Source organism: Pipistrellus kuhlii, unplaced genomic scaffold, assembly GCF_014108245.1.
Source record: "Pipistrellus kuhlii isolate mPipKuh1 unplaced genomic scaffold, mPipKuh1.p scaffold_m20_p_5, whole genome shotgun sequence".
NCBI lineage: Eukaryota > Metazoa > Chordata > Mammalia > Chiroptera > Vespertilionidae > Pipistrellus > Pipistrellus kuhlii.
The window spans coordinates 32,918,242-32,939,891 of record NW_023425551.1 but is presented as its reverse complement, the minus strand read 5'-3'; the positions used below and the strand labels follow the sequence as shown (position 1 = coordinate 32,939,891).

The following is a 21,650-nucleotide window of genomic DNA, read 5'->3' as shown; positions in this document are numbered from 1 at the left end:
CGATCACTTGCCATGACATGTGCTGACCACAAGAGGGTGGCATGGGACAAAGGAAGGCCCCAGCAGGCAGCTGGAAGGCCTCAATCTGCCCTGATTGCCAGCCTGGCCTAGGGACCCTACCTATGCACGAATTTCATGCACCAGGCCTCTAGTATTTCCATAAAAATATTTTATTAAAATACTGGGACAAATAAACCAGGCAGTTTTCAATCTGTTTTTCAATGAGTACAAAAGAAAAATAGTTTGGGAAGTATAAAAGTTATAAGGAAGTCTTTTGTAAAAAAAAAAAACAAAAAAAAACACCAAAAAAAAACAAACCCTTTAACAGCCTGACTCTTGAAACTAAAATAAATCCTTGCAATAATACCTTTATGTCCCAGACATAAAGCTCAATGCTCCCCACCCAGCAAGTCCAGTTAACAGCACCTCAATGAAGTAACAATGTTTCCCAATAGGAAACCTCTGGTCGTCTCTAGAGATCTTGTGAAAGCCTAAAAAAGTTCTCAATACAAAATTATTTCAATTTAGCAAAAAACAACACCCACTTTCTAAACCTTTTCTTTTTAAATTAATTTCAGAGAGGAAGGGAGAGGGAGAGAGAAACAGAAACATCAGTGATGAGAGAGATTCATTGATCAGCTGCCTGCAACCCAGGCATGTGTCCTGACCAGGAATTGAACTGCGACTTCCTGGTTCATAGGTTGATGCTCAATCAGTGGTTGAGAATCAACCTATGAGCACATTGGCCAGGCCTAATCTTTTCGATACTGATAAAATCTCTTTCAAATTCATTTTCCTCTCCTTCACATTCTGCTCTTGAATCATAAGATAGCACAACATAGCATAACTGAAGACATGGGCTCTTAAACCTCGTATCTGACTTTCATTACCTGTGTGGCCACAAGCAAAATTATTCAACCAAGACTAACTACGTAATTCGTCATGGTCAGTGCAAAATGAAAATGAGGCCCTTTGTTAAGAAAAAGAATTTCAAGATGGCGACAGCATAGCATTATATCAAGCACTGTGCGATTGAACAGGTCACTGGCCCAAGAACCTGGCTGTTATGTAAGTTCTCCAAGTCTCCACCTCACCGTTTTTCTTGAGGTAAAATGAGGATAATGATAGTACCTGCTTCATAGACTTGTGGTGAAGATTATGTGGAATGATGCTCATAAAGCATTTATCAGAGTTCTTGGCACCTAGTGCACTTTCAATAAATGCGAGCTGTTGTTTTTATGTCCTGTATTAGACTCTGTGCTTCCTCTCCCTCTCACCAACCCATTTTGCAATCTGCTGCCAGAGCAATTTTCTTTAGCACAATTCTAATTATGCCCCTGCCCTGGTTTTACAAAAACCAATCCTCACTGCCTACATTAAAAAAAAAAAAAAATCTACAGTTCTTGGTCTAATCTTAACCCCATTTACCAGCTTTATCACCCATCACCTGTCTGGCTCTCTGGACTCTGTCTGACCTCACTCACACCCTGTGCCCTGGCTTACCCTCTTCCTCTGTTGGAAATGCCCTGTCCCCAGAGCTGTAGGGCAAATACAGGAATCAAAGTCACAGTTCTGCCTTAGAGTTGCTTACAGCCTAGACTGGAAAACAATATTACACAGAGATTTAGCAACAAAGCAAGACAGGACAAAAAGAGTGATCAGGAGAAAAAATGTCAGAAAAGTTCAGAAGAAGTGGAAGTCATGACTAAAAGAGTACTTTTTTTTTTTAGAGCGTTTCATTTCATAGTTTAGCAATGGTTACTATTTTATGCATAGACCATATGTTATATGTTTCAAAACAGACAGGTCCATGGATTCTTTTTCAAAAATAAAATTCATACTTTTTAAGTAATTAAATGCTAAACTTAAGAGAGGGGCAATATATATATTTTTTATTCATTAACTTTATTTTTCAGAGCAGGTTTAGGTTTACAGCAAAATTTGACAGAAAGGTGGAGAGTTCCCATACACTCTATCTCCACATACATAACCTTTTTCATACCATATCCTGAACCATATCATTTGTTACAATCGATGAACCTACACTGACACTTCGTGATCACCTAAAGTCCATAGTCTACCTTAAAGTTCCCATTCCATGAGTTTAGCCAAATCGGTAATGACATGTATTCACCATTCCAGAATCGTCCATAGTGGTCCACTGCCCTGGAAACCCACTGTGGTCTGCCTATTCATCTCCGGCTGCTTCCACACCTTGGCAACCACTGGTACTTTTATGTCTTCATAGTTTTGCTTTTTCCAGAATCATATAGTTAAAAGCATAAACTATGTTACTTTGCAGAGTGGCTTTTTTCACCTAATAACATGCATTTAAGTTTCTATTATGTTTTTCAAGGTGCAAGATGGGTTTTTTTTTGTATGTTTATTTTTGAAACGTGTTTTTATTGATTTCAGAAAGGAATGGAGAGAGAGAGAGAGAGAGAGAGAGAGGAGAGAGAGAGAGAGAGAAACATCAATGATGAGACAGAAACAATGATTAGCTGCCTCCTGCACATCCCCCACTGGGGATCAAGCCCACAACCAGGCATGTGCCCTTGACCATAATTGAATCTGGGACCCTCTGGTCCGCAGGCCGACGCTCTATCCACTGAGACAAACAGGCTAGGGCTAAATAAAATTTAAAAATTTTTAAATGAAAAATACAATTACACAGCTGAATATTTAGATGAGTTCTCCTTTTTTTACTTTAAAATATACCAATTGAAATTTAATACAGACTTTTATCAACAACTCTATTGGGGAACCTTTCTGTGGATAATTTGCCCACATATATTAATTGTCAAAATTGCCATCTCAGGAATGGTATGGTCCTTAAGGCTCCCTGAATTTTAGAGATAAGCAAAATGGTTTAAAACAACGGGGTTTTAAAAAACTTAAGGTATTTAGTTTATCTAATAAAAAATCTGTTGAATAACTGTTGAATTTTTGAAAAGCCCATTTTATAATCAGTACCTTTTCGCATTCACCTCCAATCTGAAGATACAGTGAGCCCATATCTTTCTTCCTTAGTGCTATCACTGCCACAGACATGACATGCTTTATTCTTCATATTTTTCTAAACACTACAAGTGAGACTCTGTAACTGTGTTTCTAAGACGCTTTGAAGGACTGGCATGATTTTAAGAGATTGAGAGAAAAAAGAAAGGTATAGATATTTTAGGGAAGGAATACAAAATAATCAAAAGCATGGGTGAAATACTTATGTTCATGCTGGGGTGTCGCAAGTGGATTTTATTCCGAAAATGTAAGATACTATATGTCAGGAAATTGGGAAGTTCACCATGTATAACACAATTTATTTATACAGCTAACACAGCTGTCCTGGGCACAATTCTGGAACATTTTTCTAGTGTCAACCAGAGTGTCAAGACGCATACAATTTGGGAGGACCTCTTTAGAAAGCACATCTACTCACAAATAACTTACAAATACAAAATTAGGAGATCTTAGAAAGGACCCATGCTAGTAACAGGTCTTGAAAGTTTAGCTGCACGGTAACTGCTTCTGTTTCTAGCCATCAAGAGACTGAATACGTAACCTTTGGGGCTCTTGGCTCTTCACAGGTCTCAGGTTCCAAGACTGCTTCTGGCCCATGATCTAATCTTCTCCACAGAAAAACAGTTCATCTGGGTTGTATTGCCATTAAGATAAAAGGCAACATTAAACAGGAACCTTTCATAATTCTGCCGGTCACACATTATGATTCACCAGTTATGGCCCTGATTTTATTCACTGCCTTATTCTAGGCAGGTTTTCTGATAGTCTTTTCACCCACTAACCATAATATAACATTTCTGTATTCCTGTAAGGCAGATACAGTAAAGTACATTTCTCCACCACTCCTTCCCCTACCTTTTCCCAGTGTTCTCACAGAGCAATGTGCTCATTCACTTAATAGGCTTTTATGTGCAAAGCTATGCAAGGCACTCAAGATACTAAGATGCTTCCTATATAATAAAAGGCTAATATGGCAAATTGTCCCCTTGGGAGTTCGACCGGGAGACGGGGAGTTCAGTTGCTCACTGACATCTGCTGACCACCGGGGGGTGGCATAGAACATGGCAGGGGATCAGTGTCAGTGGTGGGGTGCTGAGGGAGTGAGGGAAGGGGAGGTGGAAAAGCTGAGAGGTGGGGAACCTGATCGGCCCTGATGGCCAGTCAGGCCTAGGGACCCTACGCCTGCATGAATTTCATGCACCAGACCTCTAGTCAGAAACAATTTCTTCCTCAAGGAACTCACATTCCAATGTGGCAGAGAACTGATAAGTAAGAAATGACTGCAACAGTCCCTCATAGGCTGTCACAGACCCATGTAGTGCCATGGGAACCTAGCTTCAAGAACAACTAGCAGAGAACATTTTGACGATTGCCAGATGGGAGGAGGGTGGAGGGGCTGGATGAAAAGGATGAAGGGATTATGAAGCAACTTGGTAGTTGACAAAATAGTCATGGGGATGTAAAGTACATTATAGAAAATATAGTCAATAATACTGTAATAACTATGTATGGTGCCTGATAGATACTAGACTTAACGAATTGACAACTTTGTCGGTTATATAAATGTCTAGTCACAATGCTATACACCTGAAACTAATGAATATTGAATACCAACTGTAACTTAAATAATGTATTTATTTTTAAAGAGCAGCTAAGTGCTTATAGCTCTTTTTGAATTTATCTAATAGGCCTTCCTTTTTTTATTTTTTTACTGTAAAGCCCTCCAAAATAAAAAAATATATATAAAATAAATAAATAAATAAATAAATGCAACTACCCTGTTTCCCTGAAAATAAGACAGTGTCTTATATTAATTTTTGCTCCCAATGATGCCCTAGGTCTTATTTTCAGGAGATGTCTTATTTTTCCATGAAGAAGAATACGGTACACATTTATTGTTAAATGAAAATAAAGGAAATTTATTACCTGTATACGGTACGGTAGTATGGTAGTTGTCAACACAAACCAGACAAACTGTGAATCCTACAGTATCAAGAATTTACTCATTTATTCAATGACAATCATGTCACCAACTTCTGAAACATCATCAAAACAATCCAATTCCTGAATTTCCTGGTGAATTTCTTGTGACTCCATTTCTTTCAGAATCAGTGGACCAAATCTCTCATGTTTAGCAATAGCATTCTGAGACAGAGCCTAGGGGAGGCTTATTTTCTGGGGATGCCTTATATTTCACTTAGAAGGAAACCTGTAAATAGATCTTATTTTCGGAGGATGTCTTATTTTTTGGGGAAACACGGTAGTAATGATGTATAAAAGAAATCTGAGCCTGGCCAGTGTTGCTCAGTGGTTGAGCATTGATCTATGAACTAGGAGGTCACAGTTTGATTCCTGGTCAAGTCACATGCCCAGGTTTCAGGCTCAAACCCCAGTAGGGGGCATGCTGGAGGCAACCAATCAATGATTCTTTCTCATCATTGATGTTTATATCTCTCCCTTTCCCTGTTCCTCTAAAAATCAATAAAACAAAATTTAAAAAAATACCTATAATAATGACAATAGTTATATTATTAATTTTCAAACCATATTTATTTTCATGCTCAGAGACCCCGATCTTTCTCCTGTTTTCCATTAATGGTTTCACCTCCACCCATTTACCCAAGCTGGACACCTAATCTCATAGCTATCCTAGACTGCTTCTCTTTCATTCACTGTAATTCTGGGTGATCCCATCTCCTACATGTATTTTGTATCCATGTACTCCTCTCCATCCCCGATGGTCCCCCCACCCAGCTAAGCTTTGGTGTGGGTTCCCATCACCTCTCACCTGACTTCTCCTTCTCCTTCTCCTTCTCCTTCTCCTTCTCCTTCTCCTTCTCCTTCTTCTCCTCCTCCTCCTCCTCCTCCTCCTCCTCCTCCTCCTCCTTCTCCTCCTCCTCCTTCTTTTTTAGTATTTTCTTGAAAATCCTTGATTTTTAGAGAGAAGCAGGTGGATTAATAGGTGGATTTCTTGTTCCACCTATTAATGTATTATTGATTTCCGTATGTGCCCTGAACCAGGATCAAACCCACAACCTTTGTGTATGAGGATGATGTTCTAACTCAGTGAACTGCCCAGCCAGGGCTCATCTAACTTTTTTTTTTTTTTCAAATATATTTTATTGATTTTGTACAGAGAGGAAGGGAGAGAGATAGAGAGTTAGAAACATCGATGAGAGAGAGTCATTGATCAGCTGCCTCTTGCACACCCCCTACTGGGGATATGCCCGCAACCAAGGTACATGCCCTTGACCGGAATCAAACCCGGGACCCTTCAGTCCCCAAGCCGATGCTCTGTCCATTGAGCCAAACCGGTCTCGGCTCACCTAACTTTTTGTAGCAACCTCTTTACTGGCTTTACTCAAATAGTTTCACCTTACGAGTTTTTCCTGACTCCATTCCATTCAGGGTACACTTTATAAAACTCAAGTTTGCTTATGTCATGTAAGCTGAGTCCTTCCCCTATTGCCTACAAAGCTAAATCCCAGTTCCTTAAAAGCATGGTTTACCAAGTGCTTAGCAATCTGGTCCCACCTGATTTTACCAACAGTCATCTCCTGCCACTCTGCCCCACCCCATCCCCCTTTTCTCCAACCTCAGGGAGGCTGGCCCATGTTGTTTACCTTTCCTGGATTGCCAGCCCTCTCATTTCCATCTGATAAGTTCTTATTCATCAGCACAGCTCATGAGCCTGTCACCTCCCTGCTGATGACTTCCCTGAGCCATGAAGAGTTAGTCATTTCTGTGTTCTCATAGCCTTTTGTTTTGTTCTTTCCTTTGGCAGTAACCATCTTTCATGCTTTTGGCTGCCTACACCTATGCTATGTTTGGCAAACTTTTTAGCCACCTGAATTCTATCTCTCTGAGGTAGAGCCCAGAAAATGTAAATTTCCCTTGCAGCTAGGAAGCTGTTAAATGACCCAGACTCCCCCAATCAGTGCCTGCATGGAACTTTTCTTTCCGAAGGGAGCAATATGCATGTCAAAGGGGTGAGGTGGGTAGCTGATTTGTGGAGAGTGGTTGAAATGGACCTCTGATTCTTGGGGTGGCAGTAGCTGCTGGTGTGAAGTGTCCAGAGACCCTGATCTTTCTTCTGAAGATGTAGAAAAACTGGAAATTGCTAACATTGTTGAAAGGAGTATTTTGGAAAATTATTTGGCAAAATTTACTAAAGCTGAACATATGCACATTCTACTCTGAGACTGAATGCCTGGGTATATACCCAAAAGAAATGAATGTTTTATTTCTAAGAAGGTTTGAGAGGGCAGGACAGGGTTAACTTCTTCCATTTTGTGTAATTATGTCACTATGTAACTGGACACTAGCCCTCATCCAACCAATAAGGGTCAGCCAAAGCAGTGACCTCACCACCCCTATAAATCCATTATTAGAGAAACCGGTCCCCTTCTTCCACCGTGCTGCTGCGTAGGGGGTGAGCCTGGCTAGCCTGAAATAAAAAAGACTCTTTTGCTTTTGCATCAGAGTCGGCTCCCTGGTGGTCTTTGGGGATCGCGAAATCTGGGCATAACAGATTCATCATATCAACTTTATTTAGTGCTGAGAGGTGGTGACAGTGGTGTTTGCTAGATCAGCTCTCTGGGATGGCTGGACTTATTTGTGCTCTCTGGTTCTTGGGACACCTAATATGCTGTGATAAATTAATTTATTGCTTAAACAAGCCTGAGTAGATCTATTTTTGCAATGACTGAAAAAAAGTGAAACATTTTGATTTGAATACTTACAACTTTTATCACACAAGCTGTATTTTATTGTACCAAGTTCTATTACATTTGCATGTTTGTGTTCCTCACTAGGTTGATCACAAGAACTGTATCTTCTCTTTTATGCATAGTTCTGATTTCTTAGACATTTATACATAATTCATATAAATATATATTGAGTGTCTTCTCTGTGCTAGGCACTGTGGTAATCATTGAGGATATAATCATGAAAAAGGCATGTGATATTTGCTCTTACAAAGTGTACAGTATAAAAGATCTGTGCCTGAGACATTCTAGGTATTCAAATAAGTTAGTATACCAGTACATTTGGATTATTTCATTTAATGGACATTCATGTTCTGAAAGTAAAAAAAAAAAAAAAAAAAAAAAAAAAAAGAGGGAGAGGGAAAGAGAAAGAGAGAGAGAGAGAGAGAGAGAGAGAGAGAGAGAGAGAGAGAGAGAGAGAGAGAAATATCCTTAAGTTTTTCTCAGGCTAATAGGAGACACATATATGTAAATAAATGAGGCCCGCACAATGTAAATAGTGTGATAACTGAAATATATACCAGATTTGCTGGTGACACAAGGAGGGGTGCCATGAAGAATTCTACTTGGAAGAGACAGGAATGAAAGACCGAATTACTGAACTTGTAAATATTTGAGCAAGTGAGTATAAGATTTCCTTTTTGCCTTTGCCCTCTTCTTCCTTTGCTTCTCTTTTCCTTCTCTCTTCCCCTTTTCTTGCAGTGTCCTTTGCCCTTTAATGTTGGAAGCTGCCCAATGTCCTCACTAGCAAAGAGGTGTGGACAAGGCACCTGGAAGGCTGGTTAACCTTGAAGGTTGGGCAAGAATCAGAGCCAAGCACCCACTGTGTAGTTGAGACAAAGGGAGCTGAAGCAACTTTTAGTTTTATGTAAATCCTTGCTCATTGGCTATTACTGGAATTGCCAGCCTAAGAGCTATGGGTGGATCTGGAACCTGAATAAAAGGAATCAAAAGGCCAGAGCAAAGTGGAGTCCTTCCTCTTGATCTGGGCTCCCGCCTGGCCCCCAAGCCCCAAATTAATATTTTCTAATCTTTTTCATTTGTGTGCGGCCTCCTCTAGAACCCAAACTCTGATCCTGAACCCCATGCAGGATGTGGGGGCGGGGGGTACACTACACTTTAAGGCCAGTTTTATAACAAATCCTTATTGACTACTCCTGTTTCTCTTTCCCAAACTTCCAGACTCTGTTAGTAACATTTCCAAACTCTCATAATGCCTTGTATAATACATACCTCTACCAATTTTCATATATCACCTATGTATCTGTTAGTCATCCTCCTCCCCCAAGTCAGGGCCTGGCAAATAATTAGGACTCAAAAAATATTTCTTGCCGAAACCGGTTTGGCTCAGTGGTAGAGCATCGGCCTGCAGACTGAAAGGTCCTAGGTTCGATTCCGGTCAAGGGCATGTACATTGGTTGCAGGCACATCTCCGGTAGGGGGTGTGCAAGAGGCAGCTGGTCGATGTTTCTCTCTCATCGACGTTTCTAGCTCTCTATCCCTCTCCCTTCCTCTCTGTAAGAAAAATCAATAAAATATATTTAAAAAAATATTTCTTTCTTTTTTAAAAAAATACATTTTATTGATTTTTTACAGAGATGAAGGGAGAGGGATAGAAAGTTAGAAACATCGATGAGGGAGAAACATTGACCAGCTGCCTTCTGCACACCCCCTACCGGGGATGTGCCCGCAACCAAGGTACATGCCCTTGACTGGAATCGAACCTGGGACCCTTCATCCGCAGGCCGACGCTCTATCCACTGAGCCAAACCAGTTTCGGCCTTTCTTGTATTTTAAATTTTATTTGGGGGTTTCTTTTTGTTTTTATGTGTGTGTTTTTCTTTTTTTCTCTTTTTGGCTTTTTAAAAATAAATATTTTTGAGACTCCTCTCAGAAAGATAAAAATAAAAAGGATTGATAACATCAGAGGTTGATGAAGATGTAGAAAAACTGGAAATTTCAAACATTGTTGAAAGGAGTATAAATTGGTGCGACCATTTTAGAAAATTATTTGGCAAAATTTACTAAAGCTGAACAAATGCACATTCTACTCTGAGACTGAATGCCTGGGTATGTACCCAAAAGAAATGAATGTTTATGTCTAAGAAGGTTCATCATATCAACTTTATTTATAATAACCCAAACTGGAAACAACTAAATGTCCATCCACAGTAGAAGGGATAGAAGAATTGTGGTATATTCATATCATGAAATAGTACACAATAATTTTTCTTAAAAATGAAAAACTACTACATATAACAAAATGGATGATTATCATATACTAATATTGAGCAAGAGAGACCAAACACAAAAAAATTACATATTGTGATTACACATATTGTGATGAACTACCAAAAGAGGCAAAATTAGTTACTGGTAATAGAGGTTGAAATAGTGGTTAACTTTTACAGAAGGAGCAGGGGGAAGGCACTGAATCAGGGCTGGAGAGAAACTTCTAAAGTTTGGAAATAACCTTTATTTTTATAATGGTATATTTAAAAGCCACATACAGAGGATTTCCTGGGACATGTCAACTGTTCTTCATTAAACCATTTTATATTCCCAACCACATAAATCTGTAAAAATTTGAGTTATATACTTATGATCTACACATTTTTAAACTGTAGGTAGGTTATACCTTGGTGAAAATGTAAATATAAAAATAATTAAATAAAAATGAATGAATGAGCTGGGTCTTCCAAGATAAAGAAGGTATTACGGCAGAGGAGGGACTTTGTGCTGCGTTGGATTTTTAAGCATTGCTCAGTTCTTGAGCTCTTTATACTCTAATAATGCCCCAAATAGTTGCTCATGTACTACCTTTGCTTAAATATTAGTTGCCTTTGCTATGTAATCACAATTGTGAAGTTAATAAAGAAAATCATTAACCGTAAAGCAGATGATGAGAACCTAATGGGACTGGCATTTAATTCACTGCGAGGGACCTATTAAGTTCTTTGGGAACTGGGGAATATGCCTAATCACCTTTTGTGTTTTTTTAATCCTTTGTGCTTTATGAGATGTAAGTACAAATTAATTATTTAGATTCTTAAAGGGAGAGATGAGAAGTTGGCACTCATGTTTACAAACAGAAACGGAAGCCACCCAGCATGATATTATTGCCCAAGCCACCCAAAGGCCAGAGTGGACTAGTCATAATTGCGGGGTGGCCCGGCCACGGGATGCGCCTCTCCCATCCTTCTGCAGGCGGGACTCATGGCCAAGCCACTTATCCCGCCAGCCTGGCACAGGTCGCTAGCGGCCAACATCTCCGCCTGCGGCAGCTGGCACATGCACCAGAGATAACAGCCGCCCTCTAGTTCCCAAACCGTGCAGTGTCAGGAGACGCAGTTCCCAAGAATTCCAGTAGGTGTCGCTGCCCCGCAGCTGCCGCGCGCCGGGAGGCGGGGGTCAACCTTACCTGCGGCTCCAGGCGCGCGCCTCACCTGGGCGGCCGCGCGGTGCCGCCCTCGCCACGCGGGGGCGCTGTGCCGCGGCCCGGCCGTCCTCTCCGCTCCGAGGTCTCAGGCAGCGGTGCAGTCTCGGCTCCGTCCTCGTCCTCACTCCCTGCCGAGGGGGCGGGGACCGACCTGTGAAAGGCGGGCGAGCCGGACCCAGGTATGTTCTTCCACAAAAGCCGGGCGGCGGACGGAGCAGCAGCGGCGGAGCGGCGGGCGGAGGAGGCGGACGAGAAGATGCCACTGTCGCAGCCGCCTCCGGGCGACCCCGGGGAGAGCCCCCCGCCCAGGACCTCCTCCAAGAAGCACACCCCTTTCCACCTCTGGCGCTCCAAGAAGAAGCAGCAGCCTCCGCCGTCCGACTGCGGGGTGTTCGTCCCGCACCCGCCGTCGGATTGTGGGGTGTTTGTCCCGCACCCGCCCCCGGCGCCCCTCGGCGAGGCCAGGTAAGCTGTGCGCCCCAGCCCTCCGGTCTTCCCTCCTCTTTCTCCCTCTTCCTCCCTTTTCTCTCCCCCATCTCCTCTGGCTACCCAGACCCTTGAATTCGCCGGACCCCCCTCGCACGGAGGGGGGCAAAGGCCCGGGACCCGGTTCACCGGGCGCGGGTATAACGGGGTCCAGAGGGGCGCAGTCGTGGCCTCTGCGGGGGATTAAGCCCCTCCGGTTTCTGATCCAGACCGAGCACCAGCGAGGGAAACTTGTTTCTCACCGACCTAGACCTTATTCTGGTTGTCAACAAATGCATGCAAGGGTCTGCACCAATGGTCGGCAAACCACGGCTCGTGAGCCACATGCGGCTCTTTGGCCCCTTGAGTGTGTGGCTCTTCCACAAAATACCACGTGCGGGCGCACACATACAGTGCGATTGAAGGTGTACCCTTATTAAGTTACTAACAATGTACCTACCTATATGGTTTAAGTTTAAAAAATTTGGTTCTCAAATAGAAATTTCAATCATTGTACTGTTGATAGTTGGCTCCGTTGACTAATGAGTTTGCCGACCACTGGTCTACACTATCACCCTGCTGGCGAGGGCACAGAACAGTGGAGGGTGATTGCCATAAAGAAGGATGGTGGGAACTCTACCTTGGAGTCACATAACACGTTTGATAATGGTGCCTTCCTGGTGAAGATGCCCACTCTTACAATGCATCTCCATCGTCCTTACAAGACCTGAATGGAGAAGTGGCAAGGATGGGTACCCCCCATTTTATGGGTAGAGAACCTGAGACCGAAGGGTAAATGGCTTGTTCTTATGGGAGTCATTGTCAGAACTACGCAGCACCTATTGGAAGTGTAACTGTCATTGCGCTTTATAAATTTGTACCATAATTTTGTGGTGGCTTTATTCTGTATGTATAATTATTCAGTTATACTGTCTGAATTCATACAGTTGTTGGACAATAACTCAGTTTAAAGTAACAGTATATCCATGTGGTTTGGAGTTATAAAATGTTTTTAGTGAAGGACAGTTAAGTACTAGTACGTCCTTCTGTGTGTGTGTTTTTAAAACACATGCTTATGAACAATGAGGACCAGAATAAAACTGTGCAAGATTTGCATTTCAGACATTTTTCCCTTTTGTTTCTAAAAAGCTCTTAATTTTGCAATATATTTTCATTCATTTAGTATACATTTTATTGAGAGTCTTAACTAAGTGCTGGGATATAAAAAACAATGAGAGCAGTCTCTGTCATCAAAGAATTTTTGGTCTCTTGTGACCAAAAATTAAACCATGGTATAAATGCTTTGACCGATGTTTGCACAGAGGAAGGAATCCATGGAGACTTCCTGGAGGAGGGTGGCTGATGGGAAGAGGGAGTTGGAGGCAGAGGTTGCACTATGAGCATCACCAACGCTGGGAAGAGCATAATATTTCCTGAGAAAGCACAGTGGTTTCCGGAGGTCTGAGTATGTGTGTGTGTGGGAAGGGGGGGGGGGAGAGTGGAAGGGAGGGGAGGAGGGGTAGAGAGAAGAGTGTTAAAAGACATTTTATTTTTTCTCATATTTTATCATCCATCATAGTAATTGGTTGTAATAGAAGATATGTTTATCTATTCAAAGGTTTACTGTGCTTATTTATGAATTGAAATGTCTAATAAACTATTTTACTTAATAATGATGTACTCAACTTTAAAGTCTTTTCCCTACTACCTCAGTGAGTATTTTAAACATTTCCATAGTGGTTGTTCTTATCTGACCTAGTCCCATCATTTCTGACTATCAAAATGCAATAGTCACAGCTATGGACAATTAATTCAAAGGATAATACATTTTATTTTATTTTTAAAATACTTTTATTGATTTTTAGAGAGAGGAAGGGAGAGGTATAGAGACAAACATCAATTGACTGCCTCCTGCATGCTCTCTACTGGGGACTGAGTCCACAACCCCACATGTACCCTGACCAGGAACTGAACCATGACTTTCTGGCTCATGGGCCAATGCTCAGCCACTGAGTCACACCTTCCAGGTTCAACTGCAAACATGTTTTAAACTAAAACTTGAATTAGGAGCATTTGCTTCTTTCCTTGAGCCTCTTGTGTTTTAGTTCTATCTTGAAGCACTCTGTTCCTTCCATCAGAACTATGATGAACTTTGTAGCAACGAATGTTCTGAAAACTAAACATACTGGTCTGTCTTGGGGATATTTTTCTTGTTAGGTCATCTTTATGAGGGAGTGTAGCTGTTTCTAGTCTGAAGAGGTGGTCAGAGTGCACTGAGATTTCTGCTCAATCTTTGGCCAGTGTGGCTCCATTCATTTCTGCCCAGGACTTGGAGGTGATGGAACATGGCTAGAAGGTGCAGAGTGTCCTGTAGCCTTTGTTTCTGCACAAGGAGGGAACAGTCAGGTGGCCACACATATACAATTAATATTATGGGCTTTTAGATCGAACAAAAATGACAGGTCTTTGTGACCTTGGGTGAGTTTCCTTCCTGGGTCTTGGTTTCTTCATTATAGAAAATAGTAATGATGACTCTGTAAGTCTTTTGTGAATATCAAATGAGTATTTACGTTATTAAATGTAAAACTTTTATCACACTTCTGGGCACAAAATAGAAACTCAGTAAATGTAAAACCATCATCATCATTATCATTATAGATACAAAGATCTAATGGAAGAAATGGAAAGAACAGGGTTAGATGAGGGGAAATGCTTTTCTTCCTAGAAGAGCTTAACACTCCAATGGTGGTTCAAAGTTTATTGATGTTAGATTTCAGTAGTCTGCAAATATTTGTGGCTTGTAGTGTGGATGTTCTAAAGATCAGTGATGGTTGTATTCTTTCTTTACATAAAGTAATTTGAACATGACTGCCTCTCTTCCTAAAATTCACCCCTAAAGGTTTTCTTCAGCGTGGTTTTGGCGAACATGTTAATATTTTCATAGAAAGAGAGCCATTGCCCTCCTGGATCAGCCTCATCTCTCGTCTAGTCCATTGGTCTCTTGCCATCACAGGGCCCAATGTTGTGTGTGGAGAGGGCACAGTGGGCTATGGCCAGTCTTTCTTTGCAGCCATCAGCGGCACTGCCATTTATTGGGCTTCTAATTATACTCTGTTTTGTAAACAATTTATTCAGAGCATTAGTTCTTTGGTTTTAAGTTCCTGTTCTCCTTCTTACTATGATACTTAGCCATGTCATCCTGGGCCAGTTATTAACCTTTTTGTGCCGTATGTCAAGTGCTCAAAACAGTGACTGGCATATTGTAAACACTCAATCAATGGGAGTTGTTTCTCTTTTTTCTTGTTAGTACAATATCTTGCCTATACCACCTTTGGAGCAATAATTTAATGTGTTTATTTTATGCTATATGACCGAAATGGTACTTCCTTTATATTTTCATTAATTAAAGCACTCCATGTTGTTTTGATTAGAAATGAGGACCTATCCAGAGGTCAATGGAGTACATTAAAAATGATCACCCTGGAACTGAATTGAACCCCACACCCAGAAGCAAGCATTAATGCTTCCTACAGGAGAGCCAAACTCAAGTAGTTGGTGGGCCTGGTGATCCAATAAAAAGCAAGGATAGACCATGGTATTGGACACTCAGTTTGAAATCTGCCTCTCATTTGGATAAATTTTGTTTAAGCCTCAGTCTTAACTTTGCTTTCTCACCTGTATAATGGAAATAACTGCAATTTTTTTTTTATGGGGCTCTATGAAGATTTGATATTATATGTGTAAAACACCTGGCATAGGGTCCAGCCGAAGTAGGTAGGAGCAGAAGTGATAGTGGTTGTAATTGTCATTGTTGTCATAGTATTGGCAGTAGCATTAATAAATGCATTTTTACTTTGCAAATGGAGTTAAAAAACTTCAGAGCCCAGAAAAAGTTGTACTCAGGTCTGTCCAGCCTTGAACCACCTTTGATGTCCATGTTAGTCTATAAAAGATGCCCTTTATGCATTCAGAGAAACTTTATACTTGATGCAAGAGAAGTTTCTCCTGAAATGATTTTGGAATCTAAGTTTAGAATAGGATAATTCTTTGCCACTTATCTCTGTCATTATACCACTTTATCCACCCTCTATACTTCTGGTCATAATCCCTGTAGTCCATATACAAGTGATGTAAATGCTTTTGGGTATTTTTTTGTAGAACTTCTGGGCTAAGGTTTCCTTTTTACCTTTTAATTATAAATCTTTTTTGTTGGTATTGCTCAGTGGTTGAGCATTGACCCATGAACCAGGAGGTCATGGTTTGATTTCCGGTCAGGGCTCATGCCCAGGTTGTAGACTCGATTTCCAGTGGGAGGGTATGCAGGAGGCAACCAATTAATGATTCTCTCTCTCACCATTTATGTTTCTCTCTCTTTCTCCTTTCCTCACTCTGAAATCAACAAAAACATATTTTAAAACAAAACAAGCACATATCTGTCTTAAAATTTGACTATACCTAAGGGATCATTTGTGTTTCAGGAATATCAATATAGAAAAAAAAAGATTATTTAATTTTAAAAAATTGTGCCTGGTAAGAAGATTTTTTGAAGTGTGCATGTATGCCTAATTTGAAGTACTTTATCAAAGAACTGCTTAACCTCCATTTCAAGCTATACTTATTATTTAGAAGATTTGAAAATCCTGCTCATGAAACACAATGCAATTTGACCCATAGAAATGCTTTTCTAGGATTAATGATAGATCATTCTATGGTACAGATTTTTTGTTTTTTGGTATCTTATTGAAATGATTATCAATTACAACAATTTTAAATCACTTTTAATTTATTTTAGAGACAGAGGAAGAGAGAGAGAGAGAGAGAGAGAGAGAGAGAGAGAGAGAGAGAGAGAGAGAAGAGAGAGAGAGAGAGAGAGAGAGGAGGGAGAAACATCTATCAGTGTCCTCCCTGTGGGGATCGAACCTGCAACCTGGGTATTTGCTCTGACCGGGAATTGAACCTGCTACCTTCTTATGTATGGGATGATGCTCCAATCAACTAAGCCATACCAGTGAAGGCATCAATCAAAATTTTTAAAGGTATCAGTCGAATTTTTAAAAATATAAAGTTTGTTATGTTTAACAAGCACTTACTGAGCACGTATTCTGTATCAGGCACTGGGAAATAGAACAAGGAAATAAGAGATAATCCTTAGGAAACTTGCAGTCCAGTAGAGGATAGGGCATATGGAGGGAAGTGACTAAAGTAGCATATGATGTATTAAGTGCAGAAATAAAGGATGTAACCATATACTAGTACTCTGAGCTCAGAAGGATTATCCTGAAGAAGCAAACAATTTTTTTTCCTTTCCTTAAGAAGCTTACTAATATAGAATTATTAAGGAGAATTTTTATTTTCTGATGTGGAGATCATCAAAGGCTCCAGGTTTTCTTGAGGTTATGATAATCTTACACTATATCCAGTTTAAGATGGACCAAAAGGAAAATTATGGAAACTTGTATTTTCACAGTGCTATTTAAAACAAATAAAGAATCATTTACTCAGGATTATTTTCTTCAGTTCTTTTTTTTTTTTTAAAATATATTTTATTGATTTTTTACAGAGAAGAAGGGAGAGAGATAGAGAGCTAAAAACGTCGATGAGAGAGAAACATCAACCAGCTGCCTCTTGCACACCCCCTACTGGGGATGTGCCGACAACCAATGTACATGCCCTTGACCGGAATCGAACCTGGGACCTTTCAGTCCACAGACCGACGCTCTACCACTGAGCCAAACCGGTTTTGGCAATTTTCTTCAGTTCCTTAAAATATCTAAAGCCTGATATTATATTATTTCAATCCTTTTGTCATATTTTGGCACCTAGAAGTAAAGACTGTGCTTGGAATGTAACACACTGGTTTGAAAATCTTGGCTGAAATGATAAGCAAACATCATGTTGACACTCTAAAATTATGGACTGAAAAAGTGATTCTTGACAGGTTTAATGATCCATGTAAGTGAGGCAGAGAAGTCCTTATTTTGGTACATGACTAACTCGGCATCTACTCAATCTGTGTCAGAATGGTTTGGGAGTCTATCAGGGAGAGTCCAGCATTGCCTATGTTCTCAAAGCAAGGTGTTTTTCTTTTAAAATAACCTATGTTTAGTTTTTTATCAAATCGCATGGCACACCCAACAGGTGTCTTTCCACGTATTCACTTTAGAAAAATGAATTGTGGGCTTTTACCCTGGAGAGGATTGAAATGTGAATTCAACATTCTGTCCTGAAGTGAGTTTTCCAGATAAAGTATGCATGAATGTCTGATACTTGTGGGGAGTTTGGCCAGAAAGGCCAGTTTATTAGTCTCATTAGCTCATTTAGAACTCCCTTTATGAGTCTCATTATCTCATTTATAGCTACTTCTGTGGATTCACATTTATGAGAAGTCTCCATTCTTGAGAATGAACTCTTGCTTAGTGCTGTCTTTGCAGCCCTGTGTATCTCCTAGATTGACCTGTTCAGTGAAGTGAGGCAATAGACCCTTCCTAACAAGGGGCCATTTTTTACAAAGTGTCAGGAGATCCCAGGGACATATATGTGAGGCAGAGAACTCAAAGTTCACTTGCAATGTCCCCAGCTACTCTCACCAACATGCTGTACACAAAGTGAGTCCAGATTGAACCTGTAGCTAACACAGAAAAGGGAAACAGAATTAACAACTGCCTTTTGTTTTTCACCTTTCCATAGATGGCAATTAAATGAGCAAAAGTAAGTTGTTGTTGGGCTTGGCATAATATTCTGTGGTGCAGAGTTGGCTGCTGTCGTTATCCTTGCTGTGTGCCATTTCAAGCCAGTGACACTAGCTGAGTCTCGTTTATTAGAAATTGAGGTTATGGCATCCTGAAGGTCATCTCAACAGCTCAAATAAGAGAATTGACAAACAGTTACATAAAGACACTATGCAAAATTTACCTCTTTTTTTCTTCTTCTAAATAGTCAATAAGCAATAGTCAATAAGCAATAAGCTCCAATATTTTTTTGAATTTTCTAGCTGGACAGTACTTACCTTGTAGTCTGGAATCAAAGGTCAAAATAATATGCTCTATGAATAAGATAAGAAAAGAAAGGACAACCCTGACGGGTTTGGTTCAGTGGATAGAGTGTTGGCCTGCGAACTGAAAGGTCGCAGGTTCGATTACAGTCAAGGGCATGTATCTTGGTTGTGGGCACATCTCCAGAGGGAGGTGTGCAGGAGGCACTGATCGGTGTCTCTCTCATCAATGTTTCTAACTCTATCCCTCTCCCTTCCTCTCTGTAAAAAATCAATAAAAGATATTAAAAAAAGAAAAAAAAAGAGAGGACACATTTGGTTTATATTGAGAACTTTAGACCATGTCTACAAAAATATTGTTTTCCATCAAGATTTCATTGAAAGATGCAGTTTACTTAACATATACTGTGTGTATCAGATACTGTGTATGTTAAATGCTTTATAAAATTAACTCACTACAGTTTTATAACATCTCTGAGAGATAAGTACTATTGTTATCCCAATGTTAAGGAAAATGAATCTCAGAGACGTATGGTAATTTGACCATCATAGAGGTTGGGGCTGGGATTCCCCACCTGGTGGTCTTGAGTCCTGTGGTTAATCACTACAAATTGACATCACTGTGGTTAATCTGCCTTTTTTTTTTTTTTTCCTATCCACATTAAGTATAGTTAGGCTCTAGAGTTGACAAGCAGAAATTATGATATATGTAGAAAGCCAAGTTAATTTTTGGTGCTGGACAATTTCCATGTTAAGTAGTAAAGAGAAAATATGTAAATTCATAGAAGAATAAATACCATCAAATCTTGGAAGACAGTTTTAAAGCAGAAATTCTCAAGTGTACATGACATACGAAAGTGCTGTGTCTAGATGCCGAATGCAGGCTTCTGCTCCAGCTTTGCCAGGAAGCAGCGTATCCAGAGGTTGGCTTGTTTGTCCACCTCCTTTCCTCTCCCTTGGCCTTGGCACAGCCAGCAGAATGCACAGTCAGGATAAGTAGCCAGATAGGTGGCCCTCAAAATTTATAGCTTCTGGGGGGGAGGGGAAATTATAATTTCTACTCAGACTAGGAGCAGCCCTAACTTTAAGTCTCTAGAAGTCCTGTTGCTCGAATCGTTTGGTTTTCCTTCCCGATTTACCATCAACAATTCCCTGGCAACAAATACACATTTCACCTTAAGTTGCCCTTACACTTCAAGGATTATAAACCATGGCTGATATTTTACCTCACCTGAGGTTCAGAATGGCTGTGTGCGGTAAGCCCACACCCACATTGTATAGATAAGGAAACTGAAGTTCAAAGAAGGCAGGTGGAGGAAGCAGGACCAAAACTCAGGTTTTCTGGATTCCAGTCAGCTGATTTTTTTGTTTTGTTTTGTTTTGTTGTTCTCTTGGATTTATAGACTGTACCTCTCTATTCCTCACCTCTACCCACCTTTAAGGGAGCCTAACTGACTCATTTAACTTCCTGGTGACTACTCACCTAGAAATCTTCCTCTAGTTTCACAAACCAACAACTATGAGGCTGTCTGGTCCATCAATTGAGTTTCTAGTTATTCAACCGGTGCATTCACCGTAGTCTGGTTACAACATATGGGATACTTTCAGAGTTTCTGCTTAATTAGTACATCACCTGTTAACTAAAAAAACCCTTTAGAATAACATAATGCATGTTTTCAAAAAAATTTTAAACTTGCACATGCCCTATTTTATAACAAAATATCATTTATGATTATAGAGTCTATCCACATTGTACCCATGTAAAAATCCCCTTTATGGCATTTGAAGTAATGCTGTGACATGTAATATATTTTATCTATTATTTAAATGTTTTGATCATACTGATGGGTTCATAAATATCCTATGAAAGCACAGCTTGGTGTTTTTACATCTGCTGTTTGAAAAAGATATGACGGTCCAAGCAAACTGTTGACATTCTCGCTGAAATACAGTGTCTCCTTTATCATGAGTGCCATGTGCAAACCTCAGAGCTGGCCCTTTTCAAGCCTGTGCAGTGGAGGCTCCCCCAGGCCTTGCCAGCCATTCTTGGCTCTACTGCCTTGCAATTATTGGCTTGCCTCTCTGCTGGTTAGCTCCCATGAACTACATTGCTATTATCTGCAAAACAAGAAGATATAGTTGCTCCAAGGTGGGATTATAAAACGATTCTCTTTTATTATCTAGAACAATTGTTTAGTGTAGCCCAAACTATTTTGTCTGGGGTACACTCAAATATTGATCAAAAATCCTACCTTGGAACATGCTTGGGATGGAAACAAGCCCTTGGTATTCCCCAGATGAGTTGGTAAACATGTTTAAACAAGCTAGTCTAAAACCAGATTTTGGCGCTTTTTTCCCCCAAAGAAAAAAAGCAAAGTACAAATGAATGCCTGGCATTTGTTCCAAATTCTGACTTTTACCAATTGGTATTTTGTGATTCTATTAATCTCACCCTGTGAGAAGTTTCAAGTATGTTGACCTAAACGTCTTAGTAGGTAGTGCATTGTCGGCACTGAAGTGTACCCTTCCCTGTATTTCACTCTTATTGAAAGCTCTTTTTTTATGCTCATAAGGAGACAACCAGTCTTGGGTGTCGGTGGTAACTGTGGAAGATGCAGGGAGATATCTTCTCCTTCGTCATCACCTGCTTCCTTCCCACAAGAGAAGCTCTTCAGGGACAGATGTGTCACCTTCCTCGCTCACTACTGGGTTCCTGGCTGCCTGTCTCTGCCTGGTTATGATTTCACAGATTTACAAAGCCAGTGGCGTTACACTAAGAGGAGTGCCAGTTTTCATCTTCATGCCACTCGATAGCTGATCAACAGACAGCAAAAGTGACAGCCAGTTAGTTGGGTTTGGGCATGTTTTCTGAGGAAAATGGGTGTGGCCTGGGGGGAATAGAGGAGGAGGATTCCACTAGATAATCTCCAGTCTCTCCTGTAAATTAGCATAAACTTGTCAAGAATAAACA

The 21,650-nt window shown here is 40.5% G+C and overlaps 1 protein-coding gene and 1 pseudogene across 1 annotated transcript in view; both read left to right on the top strand.

Moving 5' to 3' along the window:
- Positions 1-4,671: 4,671 nt before the first annotated feature.
- LOC118706216 lies at positions 4,672-4,742 on the top strand (annotated as a pseudogene).
- Positions 4,743-11,432: 6,690 nt separating this feature from the next.
- CRYBG1 (crystallin beta-gamma domain containing 1) overlaps positions 11,433-21,650 on the top strand; it is a 162,629-nt gene continuing 152,411 nt past the window's right edge. Inside the window, exon 1 of the mRNA XM_036414920.2 lies at positions 11,433-11,688. Coding sequence (XP_036270813.1) covers positions 11,480-11,688 — 209 coding nt within the window. The 5' untranslated portion in view covers positions 11,433-11,479. The remainder of the gene's footprint in view (positions 11,689-21,650) is intronic.